The following is a 26,211-nucleotide window of genomic DNA, read 5'->3' as shown; positions in this document are numbered from 1 at the left end:
CTGCTGCTGAGGGACAGGAGGGCAAGGCACCACCTCCTTCACCACACAGCAGGAGCTTTCTCAGGCCTCTTCAGGCTTGGATTCCACAGGCTGCAGCGGGAGCTCGTGGTGCACGGGTGGACAGGAGTCTGCATGAGACCATGGCCCTGCCTAAATCCTACTCATAAGGAAGTCCATCTGAGGAGCATGCTGAGTTAGTTTTTGTGTTTTCTGTTTATGTTTTAAAATGGGAGTGATGCCAGGACTAGGATTTGAAAAGGCGGCCACTCCCACCCCTCCCACATCTACTGAGATGAAATAGTTTATTGCATTTTGGAATTGATGGATGAGTAAACGTGTTGTTACACTTTAAAATAAATATTTCTTTTGAATTGAGAGGGTTTTGTCTTAGCCTTTCTCCACTCCTTTCCTTCGATAAATATTTGCTGAATACCCTGAGCCTAATGGCCCTAACCACTTTACAGTCTGGGGAACAGCAGCCAATGTCTCCTCTACAAGAGAAACGTGTGAGGCAAAAGAAAGTATAACCCCTGGGAAAGCAGACCCCCAGAAGCTCTGCCAGAAGGACCTGGGACACAGCTGGAAGGCTGAGGAGGCACTCCTGGCAGGAGGGAGGCCAGGACATGCTGGAGGACCCCCCACTTGTCCATCACAGCCCAGGTCCATGGCCCCAGCAAGAGGGCTTCTCTAGTGAAGCCAAATCCCACTGACAGAAAGACCTGCCGATCTGACATCTGGTGGTTCCCTAAGGAAACAGCCCCATCTGAGAAGGACTGCCTCTGCAAACAGCTCCCAACTGGCTCTTCATTAATGGTTATATTAGAGCAGATGACAAGGGATCACTGGACTATGTGGGGGAAATCCTCCATCATGAAGGGAGCAAACCAAAACCAAGAGAAAAGAGGAACTCAGAGGACAAAGACAGAAAAACAATCTGCGAGTCTGAAAAACACAATGCCTCCACAGGCCGGGGAACATAAGATAGTATCTATCCATGAGACAAGAACAGGATATTATTAAAAAATAAGAAATGACGAGACAGTAAGAAATAGCTCTTGAAAACTAAAAATATGACAAAATTTACCTTATAATAAAAAGTTGAGAAAATAATAATCAAGAAAATCCCGCCCCTTGTCGGCCAAAGTAGAACAAAGATACAGAAAAATTGGATACAAAGGAAAAATCTGAGGAGGAATTCACAATGTCAATGCATTCAAGATGTCAATGCAACTACTGACAGCCTGACAAAACAGGGGGAAAAATTACTAAAGAGTTAATTTTCCAGAATTCATGAAAGGATATGAATCTTCACATTGAATGTTCTACCAAGTGCTTGGTGAATAAAAACACCCAACCAACTCATATTCCCATGAGGTTTTAGAATCTGAGCATATTACGATTCTACCTCCTAAAAATGAGATACACAGGTCTGTGCAAAGGACTAAAATAAGAACCGCAACAACGGCTATCAAGAGATACTAGATTAACACCTTCAAAATGCTGAAGGAAAATGGTTTTCAACTCAGAATTCTATACCCAGACCATCTGCCATGGTATTAGAATAGAGATTTTCGGACCTGTGCCCTTCTCAGAGAGCTGCAGAAGATGAGTGAGGAGACATGGCAATCAGGACAGAGGAGCTAAAAGGAGCAAGGATGGGGAAAAGTCCAGGAGGCCAAGGAAGTGGCTGACCCAGCAACCTGTCCTGAGGGTACCGGGAGGGGAAAGTCCTAGGAGAGAAGTCTCCTGGGAGACAGATCCAGCTGATGGATGATCTGATGCAGCTGACGCTCTGGGAGGTTTATATTAAGAGGCTACCAGAGGGTCTAGAGGGAAAAAAACAAAATCACACAGATATGTAGAATGCTTTTGTTTCCCATCAGAAAACAACCAAAAATTGCTACAAGAAATGCTACTGTCATACACTATTTGGCTTATCAGGGAATTATATTTACATAGCCATAAAAATATAAACCCCAGATAACAAATTCACTAATTATTACACAGTATGATCAGCAGTTTGAGTGGTGTAAAGGCCCAGATCCTAATCTACCAAAATACAAGTCCAAATTTTTAAAATTATGACATTGACAAATGTCAATGCAAGTTATTATTCTAAAATACAAAGGTAAATAGCACATAATTTCAGGAGAATTCAAAGTGCTGCAGGCAGGAGGCGTGGGAGGTGACACGGCACGGAGCACGACTGCAGAATGCCCTTTCTTTAAAAGCTGTTGGATGGAGCTGAATTTTTTTACACCTGTGTGCAAATATTGCTTTGATTAAAAAATACTAAGCATTCAATGTATACTCTCTCTGTACGAGACATTGTTCAAATGCTTTACAGGTGGTCTCATTTAATTCTAAAAACAGTCCTAATAGATGATATTACTATTATCCCTGTTTTAAGATAAGAAAATTAAGGTACAGGGAGGTTACACAGCACATCCAGTAGCACAGTGCTAGCAGCTGATGGAGCCAGGATTTTAACTCAGGCAATGTCGACCAGAATCTGGAGATCTTAACTTGGAAGGAAGCCAGGAAAAGATAATTTCATCTTGGGAAAAGCGATCTGATTTTCACCTACTGGTAAACCTAGATAGTCAGAACCAATCGGCCTATCTGACATGAATAAGTAGGAAGCATTTATTTTCTCCTATCTAAAATCCTGTATTTTTCTATCAATAACACAAAAACACACCCTAAACAGCAAGAGCAGCAGAAAAGGAAAAGTTGGAAAAAAAAAATTGCAGTCACACAAACTGTAGTTAAAAAATGACTAAGTTTCCTTGATATATGAATTTGTTGGAAAACCATTTATCAACAGCCTGTTTCTCTCTAGCAGAGTCCCTCAAGCCGAGAGCCATGTCATTCCCCTTTGACTGATTAATTAGCCAATCAGGGGACATTTTTCATTGTGAGGTATGATGGTTTATTTCAGCTAATGTTTGGTCTCTAATGGCAACACATTAAAGCCAACTCGGCTATTTTAGCCCTGTGGAGTGACCAAAAGGCAGGAACAGAAGATAAATCAAAAGAGCTCCCTTCAGTTCCTCTTCAGTCCTTAACAAAACCCCTAAGGAGCAAGGGGCTGGAGGGGAGAGCCTCTAACAATAAAGAGAAAAAACAAATCAAAGAAAAGCACACATGTCTTCCAGCCAAAGAGTAGCCTTCCCGCTTCCAAAGAGCAATAATTTATCCTCTGTTGATTTACAGACCACTGATAGAACAGGCCCCAAAAAGTCAATATCCAGCTCTTCTTCCTTTTATCAAAAGCTGTGCTCAATAGAAAATCTAGCTTTGTCATGCTTCTTACTCACGGGCTGAATTTCCCTGCACTCTGAATTCGAAGAGCTGTGAGTAACCCATCTCAAGCACTATTCACACCAAAGTCACTCCAGCCAGGAATATCCCACTGCACTCAAAGTTCTCTAAGCTTCTTACCTGTCCCTAAGCTGTGAGGGCACTGAAAACACCAAGACATAGAAGTTTAGGAGGAGGGCAGATGGGAATATTCACATATCCAGCACAAGAAGCACATCTTCAACATGTCCACTGACAGCACGCTCACCAGGGCGGGTCTAACGACCTGGTCTTTGCAATTACACACTTTATCATCACCATCATCACTCATCATTCTAATTTTATGAATGTTGGAAGCTGTGTTAGTCTGTTTTTGCATTGCTATAAAGAAACATTTGAGGCTGGGTAATTTATAAAGAAAAGTGGTTTGATTTTGGCTCACAGTTCTGCAGGCTGCACAGGAGGTGTGCCGCTGGCATCTGCTCCTGGTGAGGCCTCAGGAAGCTTCCAATCATGGTGGAAGGGGAAGGGGGAGCCAGCTATCACATGGCCAGATGGCAGGAGGAGGTGCCAGGCTCTTTTAAACAACCAGATCTCACGTAAACTCGAGCAAGAACTCACTAATGATTATGAGGACATGAAGCCATGCATGAGGGATCTGTCCCCACAATCCAAACACTTCCCACCAGGCTACACCTCCAACACTGGTGATTGCAATTCAACATGGGGTTTGGAGGGGACACACCTCCAAACTGTATCAGAAGCCTTCAGACAAGACACCACTGGTTCCTTCCTTCCCAACTGATTTAAAGATGACTTCCCCATTGGTAATCATATTCCTGCACCCTGCTGGCATTTGTGTTTGAGGCCAAGACGAGTCATGGCTCATGTTGCTTCTGCCTTTTGATGCTTGTTCAGCTAGAGAACTCCCACCCTTCAGGCCTAGCTCAATTTACAAATCTTCTGTGTGTCTGTGTCTTCTGACAGACTCAGTGAGCATTAACAGCTCCCTGCCTGTGTCCCCATATTATCTAAGGCATATTTCAACAAATGAATTCAATTCAGCGGAAACCTAACCGAGAACACACCCCATGCCACACATGGTTCTAGACACATGGAAGTATAAAAATTCCTGCCCTTCTGGGGTTCCAATCTCCTGAGACAGGGCAGGCAGTCGACAAGCGAACTACTGAGCACGTCAGCTGGCGCTCACTGCTGTGAAGGAAAACAAGCACCAAATGTCTGTACGTCCACCCAAAACCGCAGAGGACATGGTAGTAGAAGATGATTGCCACAGTCATTACTTATCTTAAACACTAATTAAACCAACTGACGTGTTAGGAGGTCCTCTACCGTTGCTGTAATGGCAAAATGGCATCAGAGCCACTTTTCTAGAGGACTCTGAGAAGGACGTGCTTCTCAGCAATGACCCTGTTTACTCAGTATGATTATATTAAATATTGTGACTATGCACAGATAGGTACAATTTTCTCAGTTCTAAAGGGTGTTTCACAGAAGTTATTATTTGTCATCCTAAAATATGAGTGCGCTGATGGCGACTGTGATGACAGTGGTCTTAGCAGCAGCAGCTAAGACGCACTGGGCACTTACTGTGTGCTGAGCATTTCGCTAAGAGTTTTATGTGGCTTATCATTTAATCTTCCCTGGATCTTTTATTGTCCCCATTTACAAATGAAGAAGCTGGGGATCATAGAGTTTAAATAACTTTCCTCAAATCACACAGTCTTCAAACTACTCTTGGGCTCAAATGCAGGCATATGAAACCCTCAAGTGTCTATTCACAACACTATGTGCCCCTGAAGTGGCCCTCTAGAAGAAACCAGCATGGGACATTCATTAGATGATCTGATTTCCTCATTCTACTGGCTCAGATGGTTCTACAAGGTATATATATTTGATACCAGGTATCAACGTATAATCACAGAACCACAGGAAGGTGAATCCTGAGACAGCCATTTCAGTTACCTACACAACAAACCATCCGATGTTTGAAGACACTCAGTGGCTTCAAATCTAAGAGCCATTTCCCTGTTCACCCTATTTCTGTGCATTAGCAATTCAAGGAAGGGCTGGGCTGGGCAGTTCTGGCTCAGGGTCTCTCACGTAGTTGTTGTCAAAAGGTGGGGAGAGCTGGCAGAGCAGGGAGCTGGCCAGGCACCCCCTCCCCAGGGAAGCTCTGGGCACCTGTGTAACTCAGTGATCAAGGTCTCTCCATGGGGGCGTGCCTGGGCACTGGACCTCCTCACAGCTTGGGATTTGGGGCAGCTGACTGTTTACATGAAAGCTTCAAGAACAAGTGTTCCAGGCAATGAGGCCTCAGAAGTCGCCTGGCACCCTACTGCTAGACTGTCTTGGCTAAAAGCAAGTTCCAGGCCCACCCGGCTAGAGGGAAGGGGACCAGACTCCACTTCCTGGTGTGGAGGCCATAAGGGCCCATATAGAAAAGCATGTGGAATGGGAGGTATTGCTGAGGCCATCTTTGGAAAACAGAATCTATTACACAAACATTCTACTACATAAAATGCAAGACTTACTTATAGATAGGAAAACTGAGTTTACAGATAAAATAAGAACACCCTACCCAAGGTGAAGGTAACTTTGCCTTGACACTCAACATTTCTAGTTACTCTTTTAAGTCTTGAATTTGCTAGAAGAGACGACTTACTATTTTACCTCACGTCTATTTGATCTCTTGCTTGGACACACCAAAAGCCTTTCACATTCATCTACTGGATAAAGCACGTAAGTGGATAAAGCCAAAATCACTCAGGTATGCACAAATCAAGAAGAATACAAGTAATGTTCTTGCCTTTGCTGTCGTGGAAAACATAAAACTTCAAGTCAAGGCTTAAACCTGCCACCACCATTTCAAATGGGATCATTTCGTGTGCTCTCTTTACTCCAGAATGGGAGAAGGTCAGAACTGGAAGGACTTGAATGCATTTAGTTGGGACTCTTGCCTGGTACCAGAACCTGCACAGGGCACTCCCCAGGAGGCATGCACCGTGGCCTGTGGCTCTGCCAGCCCATGCATGCTGCTTCCTTTTCCTGAGTTGTTACCTTTCTACGAATTTCATCGGTCAGTGCTAGCGCTTCCTTAGTCCTGATGCTCTGATAACCACACCCAATTCTTCCATCTGTTACTGTACATAAAATGCTTTCCAGACGCCAAGGTCCCTGACGGCCATTCCCTAAACGTACTCCTTTAAAACATGACACCCAGGTCTGCACATAGCAGTTTAGCACAGTCTCGAGGAACAGAAGCAACAAGTCTGTTGTTTTCTGCAAGTGGGCACGGCCTCCCTAGCACAGCCCAGCCTGCGCTCAGGACAGGTGCCACACGACATAATTTGGCTTAGGTTAAACTTGTGGTCAGGAGATGTGTCCTATTTTCTAACTAATTTTCATCTAGCTGCTACCAAATTAGATCTTCCTAGAACTAAGTGAGACTATACATACCTTCATAAACTTTCGCCTGAAAACAGTGAAAATGTTTTGGCTAACTGTCCCAACTCAGAGAGGTTACTTTGAATCAAGATTCTGTTATCAATGGACAAAATGATGACAAGAATTACTGAAGTCATCATTGTTGGGAAAGATGAATTTTGGAACTCAAGTGTATATGTATTACCTGGCTTGTCTGTGGGCTTATATTTCTCCCTTACTAAAAGGGTCTTAATTAGAAGACGACTTTGGTGTCCAAATGGGGAGCGGGGAGAGGGTGGGCAGACAACAGGTGCAGGAAGAGGGGTCCACATCCCGCAAATCCCTCGTGAAACTCACCTAACCATAAATGCCAGGTATCAGTGTGAAAATTCAGAACAAAGGAGAAACCCCCTTCAATTAAAAGGCATTTGAAAAATTAATGCAATAAAGAGACTCTTCTCAAAGATTTTTCTCATGAGGAACTTAAGGCATTGAATCCAACCAGAAGAATGAATGGTCCAAAATACCTTGTGAACTCCGCTAAGCCAAAGAGAAGCGTCTGCTTGGAATTCATTTCAGACTGGATGGATAATCAGCAAGCAATGGGAAAGAATGGGGACTGACAAAGAGAGATGAGAAAGGAACACAAACTACAAAGTCATGCTTTGCTTAAAAAAGCAAAAAAAAAGCAGAAGAGTTCAGGGAAAATGATTATTGATTTGGTACCCTGGGAGAGTGAAATTCTCATGAGGTTGCTAATTCAATCAGGTTAGAGAGGTGAAGAAATGGACAATTATTTTGCCAGGAGCCCAGGCCAGAAGCATACTGTTCAGAGAAACGAAGTGAGAATGCTGGTAACACATTCTCCATCCTCACTCCGGTCTTGGAGTATTTTCTCTAGTGATAAGGCTCAATCCGGAAACAAGCTGGAGAGAGGAAGGAAACTGGGAAGGTGGGGGAGGGAGAAAATGAGAGAGAGAGAGAGGAAAAAAAAAAAAAGAGTAGCAGGAAGTTCAACCAGATAGGAACTGATGGAATTTGTTTTTCAGTGTCTCCAACTTCAACTTGCAAACCAAATCAGAAAAGACACATGCTCACGTACACCAGCCCGGCAGGCGCTGGCCAGCCCAAGTACCTGCCGCAGGTCTCAAGGGGCCCTGGGAATCTCAATTCATTATCTTCGATCATTTCTTTGTCTCTGGAGAAACTGCATACCTCTCCAATTTAGGAGCACTCCAAACCAGAGTTATTGTCTTCCAATCAATATAAAACAAAGATGGTGGGAAAGGGAGAACTTGGAAATCAGAAACATGCAACCAGCCGTACCCCTACAGAACAGTTTATGAGAAGTTTTCTGAGCAATTGGCAGTTCCTGATTATCCTTCACTATTCAAGCGAGTACTTCTGAATAGCCGGATTCAGTGGGGAATCAGCACCTCCTGACAGCTTCCGTGTCTTGAAGAAATACTAAGCACCAGTAAAGTCAGAGGAGAGTCCCTCAAGCAACAGGAATGCTTTATGTTCTGAGCAATGAAAAACAGCCAGAAAAACCATTCTAGAGTGATGCAAGGTCCGAAAGCCAGTTTCCGGCAAATTGGGTTGATTGTTAAAAACATTAAAAAAAAAACAAAAATTTTTTTTATTTTTAAAAATTCTTTTAAAAAACAAAATGGCAAGAGTACACATTTATTCAATAATCCTTTCTCAAGAATCCACAAGTAGATTGTGCTTGGCATGGAATGTAGATTATGAATATTTCCTCTCTCAGAGAAGAAATATGTCTTGATCAGAACATTTTAAAAGGAAAAGGCATTTCAAATATGAACCATGACGCTATACAAACCATGATTTTTATGGTAACACGTCCATTTTTTAAAAAAGACAAGTAAGAGAACCTTCAACTGATCGAATCTCTACCACGAGCCAAGAATTAGAGCCAGTCACATGCTGGGGACCCAGAAGTTAGAACACAAATCCTCTCTCTTGAAGGTGTTCGCTGGCCAGCATATGCCAGGAATAAAAAAGTCCACATGTAAAACACAGTGAAGCGATTTCTTCTTTCTTTTCTTGTGTTTTTGAGACAGGGTCTCACTCTATCCCCTAGCGCAGAGTGTAGTGGCGTGATTCTAGCTCAATGCCACCTCCCAGATTCAAGCAATCCTCCCATCTCTAGCCTCCTGAGTAGCTGAGACTACAGGTGGTTGCCACTGAGCCTGGCTAATTTTCTGTAGAGACGGTGTCTCACTACATTGCCCAGGCTGGTCTCAAACTCCTGAGCTCAGGCAATCCTCCTGTCTCAGCCTCCCCAAAGTGCTGAGATTATAGGTGTAAGCTACCGTGCCCAGCTAGCAATTTCTTCATTAGATGCAAAAAGGTCAGCAAGGACAGAAAGCATGATTTAAGTTTCATAAACATGTCCTAGCATAAACATGCAGTTAGCTTAGATTGTTTGTTGCTTCGTTCTGATGTAATTTTCTTTTTATTTCTATACATTATATTCAAAATAATTAATAGAACACATTCTTGGTTTGTCATAGTTTGTTCCACTACACAACACAAAGTTCATTCCTACTATGCTCACAAAGAAAATTTACATAAGTAATTTTTTTTTTGGGAAATGAAGACTTTTAAATGCATAGTCTTAGATTTTAAAGCTTCTTTTTGGACCAAGGACACCTTTGAAAATCCACCAAAAGCTCTGCACGTGTGCCCACACATTTTGCATGCGGTTTAAAGGAGGTCACAAACCTCACTATAGTGAGTGTGCCACGAGATATCGCCAATCCCATGAGCTCTCCAATACCAACACACGGCGGATGACAAAACTGTCATGATAACACTTTGTACTTAAGTATCACTTCACAGTTTAATATACTCCTGAAATTACTAAGTAAATGATTTAATCAACTGGAGCGAACTTTAAAGACATCAAATGATTTGATCTCTACAAAAAGTTCTCTAAAGACTCATAAGATACATAACATTGAGCAAGGCTAAGTGCAGGAAATAGATCATGGAAATGACAACTGGCCTTTAGCACTGAGTAGTGACCCCTGCAGATCTGAGCAGACTCAGCATCAAGCTGAGAGACCATGTGATCTGTACACACAACATTCCACTCTCATCAGACAATTCTGTCGGCAGACAATTCTCTCGGCTGCCAGGGTCACGGGTGGTGTTGGAGGGGTATGCAACTATGACTGGGGTTAGCATGAGGGAGGCCTTGGTGGTTATGAAATAGTTCAGGATCTTCACTGAGATAGTAATGGTTACACAATCCAAAAATGTGATAAAGAGGCACAGAGCTATATGCACAGATGGTACCAATGGCAATTTCCTGGTTTCATCCTGTACTGTAGTTACGGAAGATGTAACCACTGGGGAAAACCAGATGATAGATGCACGGAGCCTCTCTACTATCTTTGCAACATCCTGTTAATCTATAAATATTTCAAAATAAAAAGTTAAAAAAACCCTCATGGCTATTAATCAAGGGCTACAGATGCTTCTTGGATATAAATACATTCAGATCATCCAGTTCAATAGAGAGATGAAAAAAAAAAAAAAAGAAAAAACACACGTATCACAGCATCTATGCTCCAGACGCTCAAGCTCTTTCTTAATTCAGCCTCCAGCTCCAACATAGAAGTCAAGTCGTTCCCCAGGCTGGCCCGGACACCTGGTCACGTGCTTCTTAAACCCTAACAGCTCACCTCTGACTAAAGATAAGGCAAAGAAGTTTTAAAATTTAAACCATTATTTTCTACAAAACAGGAATAGCCAATCATTTTTCCACAAAGTTATGCTACAGCACCAACCACTGGTGTCTCTGGTGAAGCTCAACAGAAGCTGCTAAGGCCTAACTAAATCCCTTCGATGGAGGTTTTTTGTTACATGCAACCAAGTTCATTAACTTCGACAGGAGTGTGGTATGGGAGAAAGAAGGCTGATTTCGGAATTGCAGGAGCACAGACTTGAAGCCCACGTGTGCCATTTTGGAGCGTTCTAACAATTCTCTCTGTGCCTCAGTTTCCTCACTGCTACAGAGGGATGCTGATGCCTGTGCGACAGCATTGCTGTGACGGAGAAATGAGAAAAATCCTAAGTGTCCGACACAGGATTTGGCGCACAGATGCTTAATAAAACTGGAATTCTATGATGGCAGTCAGGAGCTGTAGAAATTAAAATCGGCAGGCTGGGCTTAATGCAAGAGGGGTGCTGTTACCCAAGCCAAGAATGTGTTTAACGCCAAGGTTCTGGAACTCCAGATGCTGAAGACAAGTCAGCGTCAGCACCTAACTGGAGCACCCACAGAGCTCCTGCTACCTTAACAGACCACACTACCATGGTTTCCGGACTCTGGAGGTAGGTGACCTCCGGCAACACCTTGGCCTCTGCAATGCCAAATACAGACCCAGGTCGACGCGGCTATGAGAGTCAAGCGAAGCAACAACAAGCAATACTCCCGCCAACTGAGGATGGGAGCAAAAAAGGTGGTATTTTCAAACAGATCTGATCAAGGGCCTCCTGTCTTTGGCTATAAGGGCTGTTGTAACTATAAGGTAAGGTTTCTTAGCAATAGTCTACTCAAGGAAGGTATAGGTATACCTCAATAAAAGCAAACTTAATACATAAAAATCCACATGGATGTCAAAGATAAATTTAGAGGTCATTCCGCTTTACAGAAAGATGTTCTTCTTATCTTAAATGTGATTACATTGAAATAGATTCTGTTTTCTGCACACATGCGGGCATCTGTCTGACGGAAACACTGCCTAGGCCCGACCTCCTCAGTGTGGCACATGGGCCAGCAGCAGCGCTGCCTGGGAGCTCCTCAGACGCAGACGTGCGGCTCTCGGGCCCGCCCAGGTTTCATGAGTCAGAACCTGCAGTCTGACAAGGAAGTCCTGTGTCCACGGCAGGACTTGAGCTTTGTCTTCAGGGTTACTCACGACCCCAAAGCCAGAAGCTCTCAGTACAGGTGCACGGCAGGATGCCCCACATTCTCAACCCTCACTCCTTACCAAACGAATGTTAGAGTAACTGCTGGAACCAGCTGGGGAGGCACTGAATTTTTTTTTTCCCCTTTGGAATACAGACACCTGGACCCTAACCCAAGATTTAATGTAATTGGTCTTGGGCAGGACGCTGGCATTAACCTTTTGTTTAAAGCTCGGTAGGCAGTGCCAGGGCAATGACCCTGTCGAGAACCATGGCCACAGACCGAGAGCAGAGCCTGGTAAAAGACAGGCTCACCAACACGTAGGGCCTAAATCCATCACCGTAGAAAACACTGAACTGGAAAGAGAGAGGAAGACTGCCTAACAGAAATCTTGCACAAAACACCATGCTGCATCAAGGGCGATCATCTCTACACCAACTGGACCAAAAGAGACTCTCCCAGGGCTAGCATCAGGGAACTGTTTCTGAAGCTCCCCAGACACAGGTGGGTGTCTCACTTTAACATGACTCAGCCACCAAAAAGTCAAGTAATAATAGTGTTGAAAAACTCAAGGCACCCGACACCAGTAATTCCTCAAGCAGTAATCTGCCAGAAGGTCAGAAACCTCTGATCTCTTACAACTGAGCTTTCTGCAACAACCACATAAATCCTCTTAAAGTCTACAAAAGCCTACAAGTACAAGTTGTATTTCCTTCCCTGATCTGTTCAATTCTACATTTTCAAAGAGGATGCCCAGGAGGGCAAAGGCTGGGGGTGGTGGGTGGGCAGCAGGGAGAAGAGAGAGAATCAACGTGCAGGGATCTGGAGGCGCCAGTGAGAGGCATGTGAGCTCACGGGGCTGGGGAGATGGACACTATCTCAAAGTGTGGGAGGGATGTGGAGCTCAGGGTGTGACTGTGGGGTGGGGGCAGCTGTTGCGCAGAGCAGAGGGGATGGAGTACAAGAGACACGGGACTGGAATTCCAGTTCTTCCTGAGGACACAGAGATGACTGAGGAGAGTCAAGGGAGAGGACTGGAGGGGAGGCTGGGATAAGCCAGAGGCCACATCCTCGGTGAACAGGAAGAGTAGCCTAGTCCAGGTCTCATGCTGAGCACTGAGGGCAGACATATAACCAGAAGCCGGCCTGTCTCTCCAGGCTCTTTCCAGCAGCTCCTTGTGAAGGCCTGATGTTAGAGCGGCTTCTCCCTAGTGACTGCTGCCTTTCCCGTGACTCAGCACAGGACACGCAGGCACCAAAGCCAGGTCTCCTTTCCCGGCCTGCTGCTTCCACCTGCTGAGGGTGTAGGGGCAGACGAGGGCTAAACTGGGACTCGGGAATTGAGTCCCAATTTGCACAGGAAATCGCCAAACAAGACTTCTAACCACTGTAATTCTGGAATCTCTAAAAACTATTAAGAAACAAATAGCTACCACCCTAGAAATAAAGATTGCTGTCAGTCTGGAAAAATGCCAGGAATGAATAAATTAAGTCTTCTTTTTTGTTCTATGGTCACCAAAGGCCCTGGCTAGGAACCAATAAAAGATCCGTACAACACACCAGGTTAGCTGAGTAATAGTGGTTGCAAGCATATATTCCAGATTTTCTTAGACGATGCCAGTTCTAAATATTTTTAGCCTGTTATTTTCAGAAATCCATATTTCAAAATCAGAATACATCTCAAACTATATCCAGGGCTGTCTCTTACACTTAAAAATGATACAAAACACTCTTTGCGATATTATACAGCCCAATTTAATAATTGGGATTATAAATTATGGAGTTCATTCCATTTAGGGTATAGTTTAGTCACTCCATTCTTTTCTCCCAGTTGTAAAGCAAATAATACTGTCTAACAGAGGAAATACCCCATCTAACCCCTTTACGGGTGGTGCTGATCCAGCGCTGTCTCAAAGGCTTTTAGAATGGGATAGGCTGGTTCCAGAGGATGACGAGGACATTCTTCCTCCCTCCTCCACTCCAAAAGGAGTAACACAGTCTGAGCAGAACAGACAAAATCTCTCCCTCTCTCGGCCATGGAAGAGACATGCTCCCTTTTGATTATATCAGCAATGGGTATTCTTTCCCAAGTTTAATCTAGTCCTCATACCAAAGCAAAAGGAACAAAAGCCAAACACCAGATGACGATTATTCTGGGGTTGTTTTTTTTTTTTTTAAGTTTCCTTATAAAACATATCTACCCACTATTATTACCAAAAGGCTCATATCTAGGCTGTGTAAGAAGCCTCCAAAGTGTTTTGGAAACTTTGTCTGAAAAGTACTAGCCATAGACATAAACAGTCCTAGACACAGGTGAAAATCAGCCAGTGTTAAAGCGGAACATGGAACTGTACGTGGCTTTGTACCTCAGCAGTCTTCTGACTCTGTCTTTTCCCAAAAATGCAGTCAAGATCTGTTTTGCTCCGAGATGATAGATCCTTCCCTAGAAAAACAATGTGATGCTTTTCAGTAAGACCATTCTTCCCAAAAGAAGGAGCACAAACATAATTCATGCAACACCTGAAAAGAAAATGAATTCTGGAAAAGAAATCAACAATTCTGTAACTAGCGACTTTCTACTCACTTTTTCATTACAACTCTGTCATTGGCAAACTAAATTGAGTGAATTTTAAAACCAAGAAAATGTTTAGAACCAGAACTCTTGATATTCTCTTAATTGCAGAAACAACCCGGAGCATAGAAACTGCAAGGAAAGCTCAGTTCCACAGCTCACCCCACTCCTGCTACGTCTGCAAGGGTGCAATTCCTGCATCTCTGGGTTTCCCGTTTATAAAACAGATCTCATTCAAGTCAGAAACACGAGCTACTGACTTAGAAGGCTGTAAAATACAGATTAAAAAATACTACTAGATACATAGCTTCAAACTCCACATATACACATGAATGAGAATATAGCATATTTGACCACAGGAGCTTAATAATCAACTCAACAAATAAAAACTTTAAAAGAATATATGTGAATAAAAAATACTGTATAAGGGTCACAGGGTTTCAGATTTTTCTTTTTAAAATGTTCTTTACTGTTCTAGCTATATTGTCTTTAAATAAAAGGCTGCATAAGGGGAGCAGGAAATTAAATGGCTCTACGATTCTCATTTAAAACACTAACCAACTGATTTAAAATTCACTTCTTTGGAATTTCCACTTCCACTCAATAATCCTCTATAAGCAGTCAGCCAAATCTATTCCCACTTGTCAAACGCATGGTAAATGTATTCTAAAACGTAACTACTCCATGTAAAGGCTCGAGGCTCTGGGTGAGGGAGGTTCTGGGTCAGACACAGGAATGTGAGTTTCACGCTGGAAGCCGGAGTTCCACCGTCACAGACTCACTTGTCTTCTTGGTTTCCTGTAGCACACTGACTTGGCAAAGTAATGTCATGACCCAGAAGGTTCTAGTTCACTGACTATCACTGGGGCACTTAAATATGATGTTGCTCAGTGACTCTGTGAAATTAAAAAAAACAAAACACCCTTCAATTTAATGCAAATCCAGGTGCCAAAACCAGTTTCCTAGGCAGCAGTACCAGAGGAAGTGGCCCAGGCGGTATGACCAGTTCCTGACAGGAGGGCAGGCTCCCCTGGGCTCTGCCTGCTGCTCTCCTTCCTACCTGAGCCCGACACTAAGCCCTCCTGCTTCTCGTTTATGAATAAATAGGACCCTACACAGAAAGACCCAACAGAAAACCTACTAAGAACAGACGAAGCACATCACAGATGGTGCAGAAAATGAACCGGAAAAGTGGAGAAGAAAACTGGCTGTAGCGGGAAGAGGTGGACAAAGTCATCAGCGGTGCAGAGATGTCCTCACAGCTTTCCTGCCAGCACAACCCATTTTCCAATGCAAAGCACATTCAGGGTGGCAAACTGCTACTTCAGAAAAGGGAGCTGTACTTAATTTGAAATGTGTATTGGCCATCTGTCCCTAACCTCTGGAATACAGACACTCTAGAAAATGCAAATTATGATCTTTTTGACAGCCATTCGACTAAAAGGAATGCTGGAGGGATTACGGAAGAGACAGTACATGCAAGATCACAATTCTAAAACATGACGTCAAAATATGAACACCGAGATTCAACATAGATCTCAAAGTCAAAGGCAACACTGTGAGGCTGGCAGCGACAGCAAGCTATGCCAATGAAGGTGCAGCTGTGTCTAAGGTTTTAATGATGGGTTCTTGTATCAGAAATGTTTATCCTTTAGCAAAGTTCACTTAAGTAAGTGTAGAAACCAGGGCTGTTACAGGCCTTGCTCTGGATTTGATCTGGAAAACAAGAACACAGACAAGAAGGAAGAGTCAGACTAGTGGAAAGGAATACGGAAGGTGGATAAAATGGTGAAGACGGAACTGGCTTTGAGACAGTTACTAATTAATGGTCCTGATGGAAAGCTTATAAACACCAGAAAATTATGGCCACTTGTGAATAAAAACCACAAATTTAAAAAGCATTTAAAAAGCTCATTTTGTTTCAGTTCTGAATTATGGTCAAATCATACAAAATACTGTTCATAAACTCGGAGAAAACAATTAACAAAACTGCATAGGAAACAGATCTGGTTCATCTATTAGTCTTCAACCTGTGACATTCCCAGAACCAGTAAAAAAGGCCGCCGAGAGTCAAACTGAAAGTTCCTGCAAGGATGAGCAGATCCTTTCACGGAAGAGTACTCTGGGATCCTTTAGCTGTTTGTCTAATGATGATGATGATCAGTTTCCCAGTCTGTCAGGGTAGCTACTGGGAAGGGAGGAACATGATTCCTATCGTCAGATCCGTTTACAATCCCAACAAGCCCACATGGGAAGCAACTAAAACTATAAAAAACAGACACGAGAACTTAGGAATCCTGCCTAGGATGATTTAGGAACTGTTTAGCAATAACCCAACAAGCTCTAAGGAGCAAGCTGCATTAGAACTGCGGTAGAACTGAGGCTCAAAAAACCAAATCTATGGAGAAGTAGAGTTGAGTTGCCCAGTGTAAAGAAGCGAAGGGCAAGGAATATGTCTGCTAAAATCAAAAGCACTTAGGGTTTATGTAGGTAGCTTCAATTGTTTAGAAAATTCATTTCCATTATTCAATCAAGAAAGACAAATACAATGACATACTTTTATTTATTTATTTATTTGTTCATTGCAAACACACAGAACTGGCAGTCAGCCTAGCGCAGAAGGTAAAGGTAACTCCACTAAAAGGCACCGTTAGCAAATCAGGAAAGTGGAAAGAGCCAGTGTGGGTGACACAGGTCAGACCCTAATAGCCAGTAATAAGAGTCGGAATTTTCAAAAAGCCTACTAGGTGCTATTTAATATTTACTTAAATGTCAAAAGAATCAGAAGAGGAAATGTAAAGCTCCTCACTCCCCGTGTGCAACTGAGGGCGGGGCTCACCACACTGTGAATACCAATTCTGTGATTCTGGACCGGAAGCCAAGCACCTGCAGCATGCATTAGGCATGTGCTTTCCTTGTGTAAGAAGCACATAGAACAGCCCAAACTGTCACAGGAATAAGAAGTCTGCAAGATTCCCAGGAAAAAGCTGCGCAATCACGGTTGATGCAACTTTCACCCAATGACCACACAACTGAGGGGGGAGGCGCTACTCTCCTGACGTCTCACCATCCAGAAAGAAAACCTCAAAAATGGCTTTGGATCGACTGACATTTTCCTCTCTGCAGAGATGGCCTCCATGTGCAGACATCTTTTGAACTAACAAAAACCCCAAACCATGCTGGAGTTAGCCTTTTAAATAAGTATGGCTAAAACTGACTTTTAAAATTATACAATAAATTAGCTCAAGTTAAAATTATTAACTTGGGACCAGGGAGAGGAATAAAACAATGTAACTAAAACGACAGAACTAAAATGATAAAACCAACTGGGTGCAGTGGCTCACACCTGTAATCCCAGCACTTCGGGAGGCTGAGGCAGGAGGATCGCTTGAGCCCAGGAGGTCAAGTCAGCAGTTAGCTGAGATGTACCTCTGTGCACCAGCCAGAGCAACAGAGTGAGACCCTGTCTCAAAATAAAAATGATGCAGCCGATATTTAGGCAGTAGCAAATTTTATAACACTTTTTGCTACTATAATCTTACTAGAGTAAAATTTTTATCTTCACTCTTAGCAAGCTATGTAAAATTCCATCTTCCTGTTTGATTTCCTGGACCATACATGAGTTACAATCTGAATCATCCTCATCAACTCAGTGAATGAGTTACTGTCATTATGAGCATACCCACTGGTTAAAATCCTTATCATCATATACAATGCTGGAAAACCAAAAGTTCCATAAACCAGAACCTACCTTAGAACCTAACAGTCACTTACAAATGTGTCCACATTTTGCAAAAGAGGAAACTGAGTCTGAAAGACGGGAAATGGGCAGGTGACTCGTCTGAGTGAGTTATGGCCAGAAGCCAGATTTTCTGTGATCTAAGACAGTCCACCTTAGAGGAGACTTTAAAATAAGCTTGCACCGTGGGCTGCAAAGCTGGATGGTAAACCATTCTTTTCTTCACTACCTGGATTTTTGCTTGTCTCCTCTTTTCTACTTAGGACCAGTCTGCATGTCCTTCATGTCTCCACTGGAGCTCCTCTCTACAATCTAACAATAGACCCAGGACTCTTTCTGCGCTCCATACTGACTCCCCACTTCCCCCCAGCAAGGCTAATTGATACAGAACCCTCGCTGGAAGACAGAAAAAGAAGGCACAAGAAACCCAGCGGTCTGACAGGGTCACCCAGCAAAGGAGTGGCTTAACTAGAAATAGAAAGCAGATGCTCCTGGCATCCATTAGATTAAAGCAGATTAACGTGGCTTATCCCAGCCTCGGCAAACGTTTCAGATGAATTCATGCATGCAGTCTGGCACCAAAGGAAAATTAGAAGATTCTACCTGCAAAAGTGAAAGCGTAAAAGGCTGCCACACCATCCGAAAGTTATAGGTCACTTTGAGTTTTACTAACTTGCTCCGCAACAGCACCTTCTGTGATCTCTAGTTTTTTTCTAGGGTCTAATGAAAAAAGGAGGGCTATTTCAGGGATTGGGTATGAAGTAAGCATTTACCCTCTCCTCAAAAGGACTGAGGGCCAATGAAGCCTGGTTCCTGTTCCCCAGCAGGCTGAGGTGGAGGGGAACCCCAGTCAGAGGGCATACAGGTGACAACCAACAAAGTTCCTGCCTGAGAGGAAGAAGGGATGCAGCGGAAGAGCCACGGCTGCTGGAGAGGGAAGGGAGGACCGGCCTCACCCTGCACGCAATTCCTGACCCACTCAGCTCTGCATGACCTCTCACCTCAACCAAATCCAGTCCTAACTTTTGGGCTCCTGGCCCGAAATGAAAAGCATCATCAATAGGGTAGAGTATGGGAATTCCAGCTCCCACTGCTATCCAGACAGGTTCTACCAGGTAAGAGCTTCTCAGCAATGCCTTGATATGCATGACATTCACTGAAGACCAAAGTAAAGAGATATCGAGGTAGAAACACAGCCAACCTCCCAGAGAAGAACCATCAATAGACACTAGATATGACAGGATCAGCATCATCACCATGCTTCTTCTGTATACTATGTAATAAGCAGGTTTTTAATTCATGATACTGTTCTACCAGCAAACAAGTGGGGAGTTGATTCTATTGCCTTAAACTGTTTCTTTCCAATGCAAGACTGCCACCTCGTGGCTAAAGGGGACAACCACATGCACAAATGATTTCACTTACTGGGAAGGGACTGGGGAGGTGGTGATGGAAGAATAGGAATTCTCACCCAGTTCTCAAAGGGATTTCTACCCAACTTGGCAATGACCACGGAATGCCCACCTTGCAAAATGGAGGAACTATGTGGAATAAAGGTCAACCAGGGAGAGTGCTTTATCACACTGGAGACCTCAATATAGAGCCTAATTCTCTAACCTGGCATGTTAAGAGCTATTTAACACCAACATTCAGCTCTAAAAAAACGAAGCAGCTAAAAATGTTGGACAAGAAATTAAAATTATTTTCTGACCTGGCCACAGAAAGTGCTTTTTTCCTCAAATAGAACCTGATTCCATTGTAGCTCAGCCACAGGACTGGTTGACAGTCTAAAGCTTAATCTGGGCCGCATCTCAGCTCTCCTGGATCTGATTCTAACAAGATCCTCCAGAAATCCATAGTCACTGCGCAGACTCTAGCACTGCTTCGGAGCAATTCAGCCGGCTATCCACAACACATAAAGTCACCGCTGGCCAAGAGCAAGCATGCTTCAAGCAGCTCAGGACAAACACATAGATTTCAACAAGTGAAGAAATGCTTAATCTTACCTTTTGTGAATTTCATATAGTGAACACGGTTTTTGGAGATTTTGGACTTTTCCTCAAGGCTAAAAGATTTCTTTTCCTTCTTGTCTGAGGAGTCTTTAAAAAAGATGAAAAAAGAATTACATGAAAGTCTTGTAATCCAATCTCATTCATTCTCCTAACAGTGAATGGTCCTCAAAGAAAATTGTAGGAGCCCATCATTCAAGACTGAACTCATTAATTTGCTCTGCAAGAGCACCATTCTGCTGGATCTCTGGTTTTCTTCTACCGGCCAATTAGAAATATTTCCTTAATTTGCCTAGCATGGATCAGGCAAGGCTGCCCTCCGGAAATTTAGAAAATCCTTGAGGAAGAAATGAAAACTTGTGTTCACACAAAAACATAGATATGAACGTTTGTATTAGTCTTATTCATAATAGAAAAATATCAAAAAAAAATGCCCCCAAGTCCCTCAACATGTGAGTGAATGAACAGCTGAGCAACCCCTGAGCCATCCTCACAGTGGAATACCAATCCACTGAGAAGAGGGGGGGCGGCTGCTGCTGCAACAAATAGCCAGGAGACTTGCTCAAAGAGGTCCACCTACAAAACACGCCGTACAACTCCATTTACAGAACATGCTAGACATGACAAAACGACAGAGGACAGATGAATGGTTTCCAGGGGACAGGTATGAAGGTATTAATACAAACACGAAGCATGAGGTTGCTGTGCCGTGGTGGCCAATCCTGTATCTTCACTGTCGTGGTTGCTGCATGAATCTACACTTGTGATAAAATTGCCCGGAACCATACGCCCATGCACAGATGAATGGAGACCAAAAAAAAAATAATGAAAACTGGAAAAGGTTTGTGGTGCAGTTCACAGTAACACCAAGTGTCCACCTCCTGGTTTTGAAAAGCCACAGCAATATAAGGTGCCACCCCCAGGAGGAGCAGGAGGAAAGGTATTCAGGGCTCTTTGTACTATTTTGCAAACTCCTACAAGCCTGAAATTATTTCAAAATAAAAAGTTATTTTAAAAAGTGAATAAAGGTAAGACAGGTTAAATGACCATCTAAAAACAGATGGGAGATGGTGATGAGGTGACGCGTGACTGAGCAGCACCAGCTGTGAGCCACCACCTCCAACGTCGGGGCCTCGGGGAGGACCACTGGCAGAGCAAGAGGAGCAAGAACACACTGCTGAGGACGACATCTGAGTGGGAACTCGTCTGACAGAAGAGAAAACCTGAGCCAGGAAGTGTCTCTTGCCTGAAGTATCAGAGCAAGCTGATCTGGGGCTAGAGTCAGTTACAAAGTAGCTAGCTGCCCGCATCCTCTCGCCTGTATCTGAGTTCAGAGAGAAGAGTGCCATAGAAACAGATCGGGGTAGAAAGGAGACTAAATTTTCCTATAGTTTTAAGAACATTTAGCTATGAGATTAGAGAAAGAGGAAAAAAAGAAACGTTCACCCTAATACTGAGCACAAGAAGCACGTGTCCATTCATTGGCATGTGACTGACTGCAGTCCCTCCCCAGGGTGACTAACTTCACAGGTGAAACAGGAACCATATAGCAGGCTTGGAAAGAGAAGACAGACATGCCACACTCAAAGCAACGCCCAGCATGGGCTCATTATTTCAACAAACTGAAACATTCTCTTCTGCAGCCACTTCCCAGGGACACCCTGGAGTTTTTTCAAAGACATTTACCAGTAAAGTCTTCTCTTTTGCACTTCCTATGGCACATAAAATTTTCAATGCTGATGTTCTAATCACAAATCCCCGAATCGGCTGAAAGTAGCTCCTGCCGCCTGCAGGCTTATGCGGGACTAGGCGCTGGACTGGAGGCTCTCCATGCATTCTCAGATTTCCTTCCCACAGCCACTCCCTAAGAGAGCTGCTGCGATGCCTGAACCCACTGCGGAGGACGACACTGACAGGGCACAGCCAGGAAGGAGCCGCGATGGGAAGCCCAGGCAGACAAGACGGAGAGGCCACATCCTGAACCACCACACTGTACCCCTCACAGAGCGGCTCTCACCCTTCAGAGGATAGAACAATCACCTGGGAAGCTTCTGTACCTTCTGAGTATGCAGATAGACCGAAGGAGGCCTGAGCATGGACAGACCTTGAGGAATTACTCTCTATCTTTGTTCATGAGCACTTGTTCCTGAAAGTGCTTGGAGTCTGAGTGGATACGCTACTGCGGCTGTCCTTTCCTGTCTGCCCCCTCCCACTTCATAAAAGAAAGGCACAACCTTCCACTAACCAGGATCAATGAGGGACAAGTGAAAATGCTGGAGTCAAAGCAGCTGGACCAGTCCCTACATCCCTACCACCAACACAGCTCATCAAGAGGTGCACTGCCAAAGAGATGTGCTTGTTTAATAAGCATTCATCAAAGTTTAAAACAGATCTGCTAATTTTACTAACTCTAATCTACTCATCATGAGGCCAGGTGCGGTCCCAGCACCTTGGGAGGCCAAGGCAGGTGGATCACCAGGTCAGGCGTTCAAGACCAGCCTGACCAACATGGTGAAACCCCCATCTCTACTAAAAATACAAAAATTAGCTAGGCATGGTGGCGGGTGCCTGTAATCCCAGCTACTCAGGGGGCTGAGGCAGAAGAATCGCTTGAACCCACGAAGTGGAGGTTGCAGTGAGCCGAGATAGAGCCACTGCACTTCAGCTTGGGCAACAGGGCAAAACTCTGCCTCAAAAAAAAAAAAAAAATCTATTTATCATGATGACAACTTAATCCAACTTTTTTTTTTCTTTTTTTACATTAAAGCCTTGGGTTATTAGAAATAAACCAAAAACTTAACATGTACTTGTTTTGTGGCAGAGAAATATAATAGGGTGGTCAATTTTTTTTTAAAAGTTTAAGCATAAAAACATATTAATATAAAATACTATGGGGTCTACGAAATGGAAATGCTATTTCGGGAGAAAAGATATTATGAACTATAACATTTCTGACTTTCTGTTGTCGTTGTTGAGACAGGGTCTCACTCTGTTACCCAAGCTGGAGTGCAGTGGCGTGATCATTGCTCACAGCACCCTCGACCTCCTGGGCTTAAGGAATTCTCCTGCCTCAGCTTCCTAAGTATCTGAAACCATATGCACACATCACTATGCCAGGCTCATTTTTTGATTCTTTGTAGAGATGGGGTCTCACTTTGTTGCCCAGGCTAATCTCAGCGCACCTCCCTACCCTAGCCTCCCAGCGTGCTGGGATTACAGACGTCCAGCTCAGTTCTACTCAGGTGGGATTAAAGATGTCCAGCTCAGTTCTACTCAGGCAGCATTTCTTCCCCCTCCTCCGCTGCCCGCCCCCGATACGGACTCTCACTCTGTCGCCAAGGCTGGAGTGCAGTGGCACGGATCTTGGCTCACTACCACCTCTGCCTTCTGGGTTCAAGTGATTCTCCTATCTCAGCCTCCCGAGGAACTAGGATTAGGCACATACCCCCATGTCCAGATAATTTTTGTATTTTTAGTAGAGATGGGGTTTCACCATGTTGGCCAGGCTGGCCTCCAAACTCCTGACCTCAGGTGATCCATCCACCTCGGCCTCCCAAAGCGCTGGGATTACAGCCATGAGCCACCTCGCCCAGCCAAATACTTGTTGATGTATTTTAAATAGATGACAGCGGGCATCAAGCTGCTATTGTGCTTATTGTAGTATACTGCAGACATTTAGGACTGATGTCATAGTTTTATTTTTAAATGCCATGAAATGTTCACTGGACACATTTAAGGGTAATATAATGGTTTTGTTTTAAAATGTCAATATTTTCCAAAAGGCCAGAAATTATATTCTTTACAACTATGTATCTATGATTAAAAAAAAATCCTAGATGCAAATCTAAAAATGTGAGTGAGTCAGGGTACACTTTTTAAAAATTCTTCTAGGAAATATATGAGCAAAGCAAAAACTGAAGACACCTGCTGCAAAGCACCCCTTTGCAGATCACAGGTGCCCTGCTTACTTCTAAAAATAACACATTCTTTTGTGGAATACAAAAATAAGTATGTTCCTTACAATTCATTAAAACAAAATTACCCTGTCTCATTTAGTTATTCCCTGTCACATTCAACTTAGTGTTGTAGCAGACTTAAGAGTTTTAGGAGATGCTTGTTAACTTTCATCATAGATTTTATCATCTGTGATTTTAAGTATTTAAGTGGCTCACTTCTGTAATCCCAGCACTTCGGGAGGCCAAGGCAGAAGTATCACTTGAGGCCAGGAGTTCGAGACCAGCCTGGTGAGCATGGCAAAACCTCATTTCTGCTAAAGGATATAAAACTTATACGGGTGTGGTGGCATGCGCCTATAATCCCAGCTATTCAGGAGACTGGTGTGGTGGAATCCTTGGAACCCAGGAGGTGAAGGTTGCAGTGAGCCGAGATTGCCCCACTGCACTCCAGCCTGGCCGACAGAACAAGGCTGTGTTAGGAAGGAAGGGAAGGGAGGGAGGAAGGGAGGGGGTAATACACTGGTGAGGTTTGGCTCTGTGTCCCCACCCAAATCTCACTTTGATCTGTAATCATCCTAAGTTAAGGACCAGACCAAAGGGAGAGAACTGAATCCCAGGGGCAGTTTCCCCTGTGACAGTGAGTGAGTTTGCAGGATATCTGATGGTTTTATAAGGGGCTTCTCCCTTCACTCAGCTCTCATGCTTCTCCTTCCTGCCGCCATGTGAAGGATGTGTTTGCTTCCCCTTCCACCATTATTTTAAGTTTCCTAAGGCCTCCCAGCCATGCTGATCTGAGTCAATTAAACCTCTTTCCATTATAAATTACCAGTCTTGGGTATGTCTTTATTAGCAGTGTGAGAACAGGCTAATACAGACACCAAACAGAGTACCAGGTCAACTCAGTATCCTTGTTAGGACTGAGAGAAATGGGGGTGTCTCTAAGAAAAGGCGAGACTCAAGTTTCTGTCTCTATGACTTTAGTGGTGGGCCTAAAGGGCACCTCAAGTCTGACACTCTAATCATGTCATTGAACCTATTTAGGAAAAGTGACTGCATTTATACATGAGCAGACACTCATTAAGGTAAAAGTTGATGCCTGATATTCAAATTACTTTATCTGCTACTATTTAATTAGCCTTCACCACAGCTTTAATATGACATCAATTGCACATGCCATATTTCACCTTACGTCTACCAGAAAGGGGACCACGTAGCTCTTCACTATTGTTGTGACAAATACCAAAACACACACTACTTAAAATCTGCATAATTATAAAGCAACCCCCTAGGTAGCCACCTCCCAGATTTGAGCCAGAATACCACCTGTATCTAGAAGCATCCAGCAACCCTGCACCCCTTCTCATTTTCTGCTCCTTCCTCCTAAAACAGTTTCTCCACTCCATGCCACTGAAATTCGGGGCTGTTCCTTTGCGGAGGGGGTGGGAGGGCACAGCTGTCCCATGCATCACAGGATGTTCAGCCAGGTCCCTGGCTCAACAGCCCCCTACTCGCCAGATGCCAGTAACATCCCCTCTACTTGTGACAACCAAAAATGTCTTCAGACATTGCCAAATGTCCCATGAGGGCCAAAACTGCCCCTGGTTGAAAACCACTGTCCTAGGGGTAACCATTATTTTGTGTTTTGAGGTAAACACTCCCCTTGTTTTTCATTTGTGTCTTAACCATTTCTTTTTCTGGTGGGGGCAGCAGGTGAAAAGGGAGTAAACAGTCAGTGAAAGTGCAAAAAATCAAAACGTTCACAAATATCTGCATAACTGCCAAGCAGGCCAGAAGCTCCTCACAAGCCCTTCTCAATCCCAAACTTCGCCCCCATGGCAATCACTACTTTCACAGTGGAGTGAGTACTCATGTCTGTTTTTAAAAACAATTTTACCACCTACGTATGGCACTAAACATCAGGTCTGCCTGCTATTTGTAGCTTATGTAAGTGGAATCAGCTGGATGTATCTTTGTGTCCAACTTGTTTTGCTCAACATTAAGTCAATGAGCCTTCTACACCAGAGGACACACAGTCTGTGGGGCAAATCCAGCACACCACCTTTTTGGTAAGAAACCTTTATGGAACATAGCCACATCTGCTGGTCTAAATCCTGTCTGTTGCTGTTTTCACACTCCAATAGCCAAGGTGAGCAGTTTTGCAGAGGATCTGTGGTCTGAAAAATATTTCTATCTGGCCCTTTCTGGGAAAAGTTTGCCAACCTGTTTTATAGTCTTGCATGCAA

At 43.7% G+C, this 26,211-nt stretch overlaps 1 protein-coding gene across 4 annotated transcripts in view; it reads right to left on the bottom strand.

Moving 5' to 3' along the window:
• PINX1 (PIN2 (TERF1) interacting telomerase inhibitor 1) overlaps positions 1-26,211 on the bottom strand; it is a 74,632-nt gene that overhangs the window by 36,644 nt on the left and 11,777 nt on the right. For 2 of the 4 annotated variants that reach the window (XM_032268379.1, XM_032268381.1), the window contains exons 5-6: positions 20,010-20,102; positions 14,059-14,135 (exon numbers count right to left, since the gene is read on the bottom strand). In XM_032268379.1, the coding sequence (XP_032124270.1) occupies positions 14,059-14,135; positions 20,010-20,102 (170 nt within the window). The remainder of the gene's footprint in view (positions 1-14,058; positions 14,136-20,009; positions 20,103-26,211) is intronic. The other 2 variants (XM_032268382.1, XM_032268380.1) reach the window with 2 other exon arrangements.

The sequence above is a fragment of the Sapajus apella genome, unplaced genomic scaffold (assembly GCF_009761245.1).
Source record: "Sapajus apella isolate SASKATOON/1434 unplaced genomic scaffold, GSC_monkey_1.0 scaffold180, whole genome shotgun sequence".
Classification (NCBI taxonomy): Eukaryota; Metazoa; Chordata; class Mammalia; order Primates; family Cebidae; genus Sapajus; species Sapajus apella.
This window is presented reverse-complemented; position numbering and strand designations above follow the sequence as displayed.